Consider the following 12,394-nt stretch of genomic DNA (forward strand, 5'->3'; position numbering starts at 1 on the left):
TGGAGGTCAGGGGTCCATTTGGAAGAAAGTGAACTTAACTATCTCATTTTATGTCATGCTTATGGACCTCAAGGACTCATAGAAGCAAATCTAGCTGATTTCAGGTCCCAATTTAAAGGCAAATTCAACAAACTAAAGAGAACAGAAGTACCCTTGTTTTTGCACACCTTTTCTTTCACCTCAACTCTTAGACACTGATGGACCATACTAAAACCTGAGAAGCACATTATAAACTTTATTATTTATTTATTTATTTTATAATTTATAATATATAATTTTATAATTACTATTATTTATTTATTATTAATATTTAATTTTAATATATTTGTATTTAAATATATAAATTATATATAAATATATAAATTATATTGTATATAAATTATATAATATATATAATTTATATATAAATATATTATATTATATATAAATAATATATTTATATTTAATATAATAATATTTAATAAATATAAAATTTAATATTTAATATTTAATAATACTTGATGTTTATATTTAAATATATAAATATATTTAATGATATTTAATAATTTAATTTTAATTTAATTTAATATTATTTATTTATTTATTATGAGAAGCACATTATAAACTATCATTCTGATTCCTAAACTTTCTTTTTTCCCCCTCAACAGTATTTTATTTTTCCAAATATACGTAGTTTTCAATATTCATTTTTGTAAGACTTCCAAATTTTTCTTTCTCCTTTCTTTATATTCTCCCTTCCCAAGACAGCAAGTAATCTGATATAGGTAAAACATGTCCAATCCTTTTAAACATATTTCTATATTTGTTATATTGCACAAGAAAAAACTGACCAAAAAACCCCAAAACAAAACAAAACATGAGAAAGAAGAAGCAAACAAGCAAAAAAGAGGTGAAAATACTATGCCTCAATTCACATTCATTTTCCATAGTTCTCTTTCCGAATGTGGATGGCATTTTCCATCCCAAACCTATTGGAATTGCCTTGTACTGCACTGTTGAGAAGAACCAGCTCCATTGCTGACATTGATCATCAATAATCTTGCTATTACTGTGTAAAGTGTTCTCTTGGTTTTGCTCACTTCAGTCACCATCAGTTCATGTAAGTCTAGGTTTTTCTGAAATCAGCCTGCTCATCATTTCTTAGAGAACAATAATATTCCATAACATTCATATACCATAACTTATTTAGCCATTCCCCAATTGATGGGCATCCACTTAATTTCTAATTACTTGCCACTACCAAATGAGCCGCTACAATTTTGCACATGTGGGTCCTTTTCCCTTTGTTATGATCTCTTTGTCAGACCCAATAGTGACATACAATTTAGTAGCTCTTTGGGCATAGTTCCAAATTGCTCTCCAGAATGGTTTAATCACCTCACAATTCCACCAACAAATCATTAGTGCCATAGTTTTCCCTCCAACATTCATCATTATCTTTTCCTGTCATCTTAGACAGTCTGAGAGGTGTGTCTCAGGGTTGTTTTAATTTGTATTTCTCTAACCAACAGTAATTTAGATCATTTTTTTCATATGTGTATAAATGACTTTAATTTCTTTATCTGAAAATTGTCTGTTTAAATCCTTTGACCATTTATCCCTAAACTTTCAAAGGTCCACCAACCTAAGAAACCTGCTCATTATGGCACAGTAATGTTTTGCAGCTAATCCAACTGTATACAGAGGTATCCCTCCATCATAAAGGACCAATCGATTTCTAAAAATCAGCTCAGAACAGTATAGTGAGAGAAACTGAAAATAACGTATATAATAGGCAGGTATACTCTAGAGCTTCCCACCAACCCACAGAGAATTCATTTAACCAAATCATGTGGCAATTCCATTGCCTAGAGTTTTAGGCTATGCTGAGAATATAATATATTCTGAGAACTATAAATGATAATCTACAGGCACCAGAGGCACATCATTATTTAATAACAAATTATATTTAGTCCCATAGTCAGAAGAGGCAAGGGAACTCTTGAAGTTATTTTTTTAATAGATAAGAGGTGATAATGAGGAATTTTCCCTTTTGGCATAGTAAAAATTCAATATAAAAAATATAAAAGTTACAGGGAGTTTGTTTTTCATTTCTTTCTCAAAGGGAGGAGAAGAGAGGAAGAGAAGGCAGATTTTTGATTGAAAAACATCTTAATTAAAAAATACAAAAATCTTAAACCACATTTTAATCTTACGACAGAATATGATCTTATTGGAAGGTGAATGCCCAGTTTGAGTCATGGCTACTTCTGATAGAGAAGGGAGTCCAAGCTAGAATCTGGATTATTGCAATGCACAAGGGAACCAGACAAATCAAGGAGAACATTGCATCATGAAGACCTGTTAATAAACTAGAGAAAAGATAGAACACAGTTAGTTTTCTGTTGTAGTAACAATTTTTCCTATGGATTTAATGTTTTTCAGAAAATTATAAAATCACAGATTATTAAAACTGAAAGGAAGTTTAGAGATGATCTGGATTATCTGCACTGTACTAATGAGAAAACCAAATTCTGAGACTGACTTTTCCTCTATGTATTTTGTCAGTTAGTGGTAAAACTGAAACTTGAACCAAGATTTGACACTTAGCTTTTCTCATAATACTATTCTTGACTTTTCACTGATTTAATCTCTTAGAAGTATATGTAGGTCAACTAACAATGTTTTATACATGTGATTATGATCTAGCAGTGTTTAAAGGTGCTTTTCTAAATTTAATTTCACAAAACATAGACCTCACTAGAGAGAAATAGAGGAAGTCAAAATAAGTTTTGTAAGACTCTGTTAGACCCAAGACTTATTTATGTCCTTCCAAGTACCGTAAAGTGAGGTTCTCTGAACACAACAATATCACCTGCCTTGAAGACCAGGCAGTTGAGAGTTATTCAGAGACTTTGAGGGCCCCGGGGTCCAGGGAGGTTTTAAATCTTTTACAGATTTATTGCTTTTATGAGCAGACTTCGTTCTAGCCACTGGTATCCTGGCTGGACTAATTTCTGAATGCTTAGTGCATTCTTAATCTCCTTATTACTCTTCCCATCTCATTAATATTAGAATCCCAATTACCAAGGAACAAGCACCTCATTCCCAGTCCTACCTGTCTCCTCTCTCCTGGCAATCTACTTCAAACCTATCTTGCTAATGACCTCTCTCGATCTGCCTGCCCTGACTTCTGTGCCCTCTGGAACTCCTCATCAATAATTAACTGCCTTTCATTTCAGATCTCTTTCTTTCTTCCTCCTCTATGTGCAGCCAGATTTGAAGCTTCAGGCCTGGCACGCTATCCACTGCACCACTCAGCTGCCTTGCACTTATAAACAAGTGCAAATCTTCATCATTCTTAGAGGCAACTAGATCCTACCAGGCCTGCAACTGGCTATTACATTTTTCCTCCCCTTCTCAGTTAAATGCCTTGGAAATATGGTACTTACTTGATGCTTCCATTTCCTTTCCCTGCTCTCTCTTCAAAATCTGGCTTTCAATCTCATCTTCGATTGAAACTGCTCCCTCCAAAGTTACCAATAAAACCCTAATTGCCAAAGCTAGTGATCTTTTCTTAATTCTTATCTTTCTTTTCCTCTCTGAAGCATGTGGTACCGCTGATCATTTTTTTCCCCTGAAAACTCACTACTTCTTGGCTTTTCCTGACGCCTCAGAATCTTCTACTGGCTCTTCACTAATGTCATTAACTATGGGTACATCCCAAGGCTATCCTGGGCCCTTTTTTTTTTCTCTATTACTTCATTTGGTAATGCCATTAATTCTTATGGGTTGGGTTATCATCTGCATGCTGAAAAATCCTATTCTAGTTTCTCTTCAGAGAGAGACACAGTTATTTCTGTCTATTGATTATTTAGCACCACTTATTATTTATCCTCTATGTCCCATAAGCATGTCAAATTCATACATGTCCCACAAGGAACTTCCAAAAATTTTCTCCTAAAATTTCCTTTTGTTGAAGACATCACCATTCTTTCATTCAGGTTTATAACCACATCTTCAGCTTTCAATCTCTCTTATTTAGCTAATTAATTACCAAATATTGTCATTTCTATCTTGACAATATCTCAAGTTGTCTGCTTCTTTTTACTCACAGTTACTACTCCTTGCCTGGATTACTGCAACAGCCTCTTAATTGATCTTCTTCAAGTCTCTCCCCACTACCATCCATCTTCAACACAGCTATAAAAAGGATTGTCCTAAAATATGGGTCTGAGCATTTTACATATTCCCCTTGTCCTCAATAAATTCCAGGAGCCCCTTCCTACTTCTAGGATCAAATATAAATTTGTTGGGGGCAGCTAGGTAGCACGGTAGATAGAGCATCAGCCCTGAAGTCAGGAGGATCTGAGTTCAAATGTGGCCTCAGACACTTAATACTTCCTAGCTGTGTGACCCTGGGCAAGTCATTTAATCCCCATTGCCTAGGGATAGGGTGGGAATATATATATATATATGGAAATTTGTCTGTTTGAGATTTAAAGAGCATCACAACCTGGCCCTTCTCTATCTTTCTAATCTTATTCTCCTCCATATAGACAGTCTAAACTAGCCTACTTGTTCCTCCTTCTCAATGTTTCATCTCTCAATTCTGTATTTTTAAACTGGCTGTCTCTAATGCTTAGAATGTTCTTCTTCCCCTCCCCCCCTTTTAAAATTTTGTTTTAAAGGCACCCAGGTTCACACAGGCACTAAGTTTCTGAGATAACATTTGAATTCGGTTCCTCCTGACTCTAAGATCAGTACTCTCTATCCATTGGGCCACTTTGCTGCTCTCTACCCTCTGCTTTGTGGAAACCCTGGCTTCCTTCAGGATTTAACTCTGATGTTACCTTCTACAAGAATCTTTTCCCACTCATGTTCATTTTTCATCCAGTCGCAATGTAAGTTCCTTGAAAGTATTTTCAGTTTTTCTTAACTTTTCTTAACATAGAGCCTGACTAGTATTAAGCACTTAATAAATGCTTGTTGATTGATTGAATAGAAAGCAACATTTAATTTTCTTTCCACTAAGGAAAGTATATTATTACAATTCTAGATAAAAGAAAGCAAAGCAAAAGACAGAACTTCATGTGAACTTGGAATCAATCAATTTTATTTAGTAAACAACTACTATATGCTCGGCACTGTGCTAAAATTCTGAAGATACAAGCATAAAGAATAAAATGGTTCCTACTGGCAATGAGCTTATATTCTACAAGAGGACAGAGAGCAAGCATAATCTTTGTTGTTTGTTAAGATGATTGGTTCTATTTTGTTAGATGCTAAGGGTTCCATAAAAAAAAAAAATTATTCTTCATTTGATATATTTGCTAATGTTTAAGATTATATTTTAAAAAGAAATAAAGTAACCACAATTTTAATTTAAATAGAAAAATATGAAAGAGCCACATATAATTTATTTATAAACTGATTATTTAATTTATAAATAACAAGCATCCTTTTGTTGACTGTATTGTTAATTAGACTTTCCACCAAAGGACATGTGGGGGAGATAAAAAGTAAATTTGAATCAGGTGATTTTACTACATCTCAGCAGCTGATAAAAAAAAAAAAATCTATCTAGTTGAATGTATGTAGGGAGACTTGAAAGAAGGGGCAATCTAGGAGAAAGGAGATATAAATTATTGAGAGTTTGTAAAAACCACTCTGACTTATGCTAGCACAAACAGGCTGAGGGTTCTGAGTCACACATTTAGTTTAACTAAGAGAAATAATAATCCCCAGGAGCCATTCTTAGTAAACACTAAGTGTAGTAGTCCCTTGGGCCTAATCCCAATGATGATACAGGTAAAAATGTGCCCCAGTTTAGGTAGTTTCATAGTCTTCCATTTCCATTTGGGCTCACTTTATTTGTGCTGGATTTAATGTGGATAACTAAGTGGCCTTTAGTTTTTCTGCAGTTCAGAATTACTAAGCACAAGCAAGCCACAATCCTTAGCCTCGCCAGAAGCACTGAGCCGCCACCACACACCTAGTTGAGTGGGCCCTTTTAAAATAATTTTCTTAATTAAAAAAAAAAATTAAAGATATCTAATTGATCATGAGATGAAAATACTAAGGGTATGAAAACTATAAAAGTAAATATTGTGGTAATTTTAAATATTTGAGAGACAGTTTCTGGGAAATTTGATCATTTTATTAATAGGCCAGCACATTATTCATAAAAGGATGGTCATTTGGTCATCTTAGATCAAAGGCAATCATGGTGATGGGCTCACAATTCATATATCCTTTAAAGAGTAGTTGTTCTTAAGGGGGGGTAATCAACTCTGATTGGATAACTCTGGGAAGTGGGCTGTATTAAAGTAAGGGGCTGAAAGTGACATAATGTCACCCTTATTCAAAGAAACCCCAGACTTGGGCTATCTAGACAAAAAGATTTGTGTACCCAAGCTTGAGTAGATCATAACAGGGTTCCTCACCTTAGATAAAATTGCTATAAGGGGTCTAATCAAGATTGTGGAGAGTTTCATCTCTCTCATCTCATCATCCTTCAAGAGACTAATATTTTGAAAAGATAATGACGAATGTTGGAGGGGATATGGGGAAACTGGGACACTGATACATTGTTGGTGGAATTGTGAACAGATCCAGCCCTTCTGGAGAGCAATTTGGAATTATGCTCAAAAAGCTATCAAACTGTGCATACCCTTTGATCCATCAGTGTTACTACTGGGCTTATATCCCAAAGAGATCTTAAAGAAGGGAAAGGGACCTGTTTCTGCAAGAATGTTTGTGGCAGGTCTCTTTGTAGTGGCCAGAAACTGGAAATTAAATGCATGCCCATCAGTTGGAGAATGGCTGAGTAAACTATGGTATAAGAATGTTATGGAATATTATTGTTCTCTAAGAAATGACCAGCGGGATGATTTCAGAAAGGCCTGGAGAGACTTACATGAACTGAAGCTGAGTGAAATGAGCAGGACCAGGAGATCATTATATACTTCAACAACAATACTACATGATAATCAATTCTGATGGAGGTGGTCCTCTTCAACAATGAGATGAACCAAAAGAGTTCCAATAGAGCAGTAATGAACTGAACCAGCTACATCCAGTGAAAGAACTCTGGGAGATGAGTGTGAACCACTACATAGCATATCCACTCCCTCTGTTATTGTTTGCTTGCATTTTTGTTTTCCTCAAGTTTTTCTTTTCTTTCTAGAGCCAATTTTTCCTTGTGCAGCAGCAAGATAACTGTATAAATATGTATACATATATTGTATTTAACATATACTTTAGCATTTTTAACATGTATTGGACTACCTGGCATCTAGGGGAGAGGGTTGGGGGAAAGGAGGGAAACGTTAAAGATTTTGCAAGGGTCGATGTTGAAAAAATTACCCATGCATATGTTTTGTAAATAAAAAGCTTAATAAAAAAAGAGACTAACCTTTTTACTTTTTAAAATTATGATTTTATAAAAGGGGGGAAATCATGGATCACCCCAAATCATCGATTGTTCAGTAATCATTTCTCTCATTATACTATATTATTAAGTAACAACATTAGAGATTGAGGCAGAATAAAACATTTTATAGAATTGTGGATAAGAAGTGAAAAACTTTACTATTAAGAATGAATGATAAATTATACTAAAATAAAATAAACTGGCATCTACTGAATATGTCAAAGGTTCTCCATGAGTTCACTGAGATGACAAAAATATAATGAATAGAATAAAATCCCAGGAATTCAACCAGTTGTGATAACACTTTTTTGCATTGGTTCAAAGGCAAAATGTAGAATAATATTTGGACCGGAAAGGGAATAATTCATGTAATTTGGTTTTTACATTACTTCTGGAGAGTACTCTGACAGTAGCTTGTCCAGTTATTCCATAATTAGGAATATATTCTAAAGCCATGGCCATTACTGAAATCCCTGTAATTTCTTCTTCCTTCTGAAGCCACAGTTAGGATGATCCAGACTGAATTATAAGTATGATTCTCAAAGGTGCTGGTACATGAGTACTACCTCATTTCCTTTTGACATGGCTGGTCACTGGCTATGATTCTTCATTCTGTCACTCGAACGCAAAGGCCTTGGTACCATTAGAAAACTATCCATTTCTCAGTCATTTCTAAACCATTTTTCAGCTCTATGCTAGTCCCATAGCTGTTAACAACTTTTTGGCTTTAGAAGGGCTGCTGATGCCTGAGGTGATGAGGGACAGTCAGACAAAGGACACGCAGAACAGATATACAGAAGGAAAAGAAGGGAGGATCAGACACACAGAGAAATCCTGAGGGTCAGTTTGATTTTGGCTCTGACCTAATTTATAATTTATAATTCTGAACTTTTAACTTAGAATCATAGATTTATCTCCTAACAGATATATCTTTAATTACAGGAAGGAATGGATTCACTGATTTCAGGATAGTTATCAGTAGTAGGGAAATCAATGACTGAAGGCAGCTGGTTATAAATTTCAAGTGTAAGGAGCACAAGCCCTCTCTGCAGGCTCTTGCTAGAGTTGGTCATCAGCATGAATCTACTTTCATACTTTTACCTGTTCTCATGAGTTAAGAGTAGATAGATTCACTCATTGTAGGAGTATCTTCTGCAAAAGCCAAATATACCAAAGGCTGATGGAAGCAAAGTTATTATTATTAATCATTAAATCATTTAAATCATTAAACTGTCTCAAATCCATAAATGAAATGTTTTTAAATAAAGGAGAAAACTGTAAATACATGACTATGAGGTGTAAATTGTACAATTGCTACACTATATGTAAAAAAAAATATATAGTTTCTGTTTGGGGCACCTTTATGCATTGTCTGAATATTTAGTTAGTAGCAAGAAGCCCATTATTTGTTGTCATTCTCTGCTTATTGCAAATTCCAGTTACTGGAATACCCAGAAATTGGACTCCAGCTGCCACTGGTTCCTCTCAGTAAGCTTTTTAATCTCTAAGAACAGGTTTGCCTTTTCCTCTTTTTTTCCCCATGATAACAGAGCACTGGAACACCTGTGACAATCTGCAGAGGAAAAGGCCCCACTGAACACAAGGTCAGAAATGCAAAAGGAGAATGAGTCATTAGATCTGAATTCAAGAGCAAGAAAAGAGGCGGGTACTTGGATGAATAGGGCAATTTGATAGCTACCATTGTCATATATGATCCAGTCTTCTCAGGCTTATGTTATTATTACTGAAATCTCCAAGCAATTCAACTTCAGTCTCCCTACAGAATAGATATTTTCCTACAACTTTAATGAATTACTTGATGCAGTCAGAAAGGGTTACCTTTCTTTTCAGAGGTCTTTATTTTTATTTCACCTTTTATTCAAAGGGGAGGCCTTCATAGTTTTAAAAGTTATTTTCTCTTCTCTTTTTCCCTTCTTCCTGCTGGCATGGGAATGATTGCATTGACCCATTTTCTTCTTAGTTTTCAGAAAATCTACCTCTTGATTCTACCATAATACCTTAAATCCCCCTCCAAACCATATCTGTTTAATCCTTGGGTAGAAATGCATTCCTTAATCCTGCTTAGCTTTACAGTTTCACAATATCTCCTAATCATCACATTATCTTCTTCCCTTATTTTTTCATGATGCTCTATTTTTTCATAAAATCTACCATCATTTTAAGTCACTACTATCCAGATAATGTCTTTCTCATCATGCTTCTGTTTCATTAGTAATAGCAGTTATGGATTTAGCTCTGGAACATACTGTATTAAGTCTTAATTCCTACCAAAACCTTCATAACCATCCTAATTCATCAGTTTCAGGAATGTTTTAAATAAAATATGCACTTCTCAAGACCAAGCAAAACTTCACTTTTCCCCAAAATTATTCACTGTACTTCTCACTTCTTTAATAAGACATTCTCAGCAACAACCACAGCCCCGTAACCTTAGTGATTTTCAATACAGAAACAGGTATCCCTCTCAAAGAAGTAATGTCTCTGTCATGCTGGCCCTTTCTCTCAATATTGAGTTCCATTCAGAGTCTTCATTTAGAAACAGAGCTAAGTACAGCTACATTTGAAACCTTAACCAGTAGTGCTTCTGACTACCCCCTATACAGATGGCATGGACATATACTTCTTTCCTTCCACCCATTATAATGTAAAAGTTCCTTGACAATTGACTTTCTTTTTGTTATAATTGCCTCCCTAACACTTAGTACAATGCCTGCCATATAGTAAGCCCTTAACAATATTGTAAGGATGACTAAGTTTAAAGACTTAACTACTCTGATCAAGAAAATGATCCAAGATAAAGGACCTATGATGAAAAGTACTATTCTCCTGCAGAGAAAGAACTGATGCATTCTGAAGGCAGACTGTAGTATACTTTTTAACTTTAATTTTCTTGTTTTATTTTTTTTTCTGTTTTCTTTTGCAGCATGACACCAACAATCTGCTACAAAAAATGAAATGTTACTATGGGGATAAGGACAAGGGAAAGCCAATGAAGTTATAAGAGACCAAGAAATAATAAAACAAAATACAAGAAAGTATGTGACATTTCATAAGAAAAACAAGTGATCTGGATGTGGGGAATAGATAAGGTGAAGAACTTACAGGAATGTATGAATTCTTTTTCTGTATTTTATTATTTCTGTGTTTCCCCTATATGTGCAGGCTATAGATCTATATATAATATGTGCAGGCTCATATCTACTTGAGCCTTGGCCAGCTAGAAACATATTTACTTAACCTGATGACATTTATTGATATTTGACATTTATCGATATTTAGTCTATTAGCTGGACCACTGTCTGCTTGATTAAGCCTGAAGGCCTGACTTACTGTCAGGCTGATTTCAGGAAAACAGAAACCTTCCATTCCAATCTCCCCAAATAGCAACAACCAATTAGATGCCTCCCCCTCCCCTTCTCAATGCTCTCTTACTTGTGATGTAATTTCTTGTATAAAAGCTATGTATCTTTACTACTTTAGCCCTCCTACCACAAGCTTTCTCTTTCTTATCTCGTGATGGGACGGCTCATCCTCGAGAGGTTTTCACTCATTAGAAGGGAGAAAAGTTGTTTATTGATCTCTGAGTAGTTATTTTGGGTAAGGGTCTTCTACAACCCTCACATGGAGAACAGAACAAGAACAAAAAACATAATAACTGGACTACCCAAAAGCTACAATTTTAAAAAGATGGCTACCTTAAAAGATGGCAGATCTTGGAATGTCATATATATAGAAGAACAAAAAAAAAAAAAAAAAACAAAAAACTGGGGTTGTAATAAAAAAGGTCATAATCAGCAAAATAAACATAATTCTGAATGAAAAAAAGGATATTCAGTGAATTGCCAGACTTTCTGGATTTTGTTGCAAAAATATTTGAACTTAACAGAAAATGTGACATATAAGATCCAAGAGAAATATAAAGTAAATATTAAAGACAAATTTCAAGGGACTCAATAAGGACAAACTGTTTATGTTTTATACATGGAAATATAAGTCATATGTCTAAGATTGTCATTGATAATTGGGGAGTCTGAAACTAAGATTGGAATAGAACTGAAAATGACGATTCCAAAAAGCAAAACCTGAATGAAAAGATAAACTGAATAGTTATATTGTACAAATGAAGTACAAGACTAAGGACTGATAGAGGAATTAGGGGGAAAAGGGCTGGAATCCTGCTCACACTGAGAAAGAACAATTTAAAGAAGGAACAATACATATTTACCTAGGAAGGTATAAAAAGTCTTCTAAATTTATAAAGAAATAAAAGGGTGAGAGAATAGGATTGGGGGAAATAAAAAGATGTGTAAATAAATGGGAAAGGGATAAAAAGAGAAAGTGGTGGGGAGAGGATAAGGGAGGGAGAGGTAAGGGCAAGATAAGTAATAGCAAAGCAAGATAGGTAGAAGTAAAGCATAGGAGCTTGGTTTAGACTATTTAAAATAACTAGATAGTATAAGGTTGGAATATTTCTGTGGTGTAAGAAATTATGAGTTTGGTAGATTTAGAAAAATATAAAAAGACTTGGACTTATGAAGGATAAATTTATGCACCTTCAGAAAAACAGAGGACAAAACAAGCATACAGCCTTACATAGATGTATATGAATGTATATGTGTATACATGTATATGATTAGAGATATCTACATATATGTACATATACATATATACACACACACACATACACACATATCTATGCTTAAATGGAGCCTTCATGGGAGAAATCAGGGGTAAGAAAGGGAGAAAAAAAGAATAAAGTAAAAAGTGCACAGCAGAGGTCGGAACGGGCTTCAGTGCTATGTGCTTTGCCTCATGACTAGGAAAGCCTCCTCTGCCTGACTTCTCACTGATATATAGGATGAAAAAAGAAAACCTATAGGGAAGCAAAGAAAGCTTGATGGCTCTGAATACAATGCGTAGTATTTATTTTAAAGGCTTTTTTGAAATGGAAATTAGTCT

General features: G+C 34.5%; 1 protein-coding gene across 4 annotated transcripts in view; it reads right to left on the reverse strand.

Annotated features, from left to right (window-relative positions):
* Window positions 1–1,548: 1,548 nt before the first annotated feature.
* Window positions 1,549–12,394, reverse strand: part of LOC100917830 (transmembrane protein 180) — a 48,241-nt gene continuing 37,395 nt past the window's right edge. For all 4 annotated transcript variants that reach the window (XM_012542761.3, XM_023497433.2, XM_023497434.2 and 1 more), the window contains exon 7: window positions 1,549–2,351. In XM_012542761.3, coding sequence (XP_012398215.1) covers window positions 2,210–2,351 — 142 coding nt within the window. In that variant the 3' untranslated portion in view covers window positions 1,549–2,209. The remainder of the gene's footprint in view (window positions 2,352–12,394) is intronic.

Source organism: Sarcophilus harrisii, chromosome 1 (genome assembly GCF_902635505.1).
Source record: "Sarcophilus harrisii chromosome 1, mSarHar1.11, whole genome shotgun sequence".
NCBI classification, from domain to species: Eukaryota; Metazoa; Chordata; class Mammalia; order Dasyuromorphia; family Dasyuridae; genus Sarcophilus; species Sarcophilus harrisii.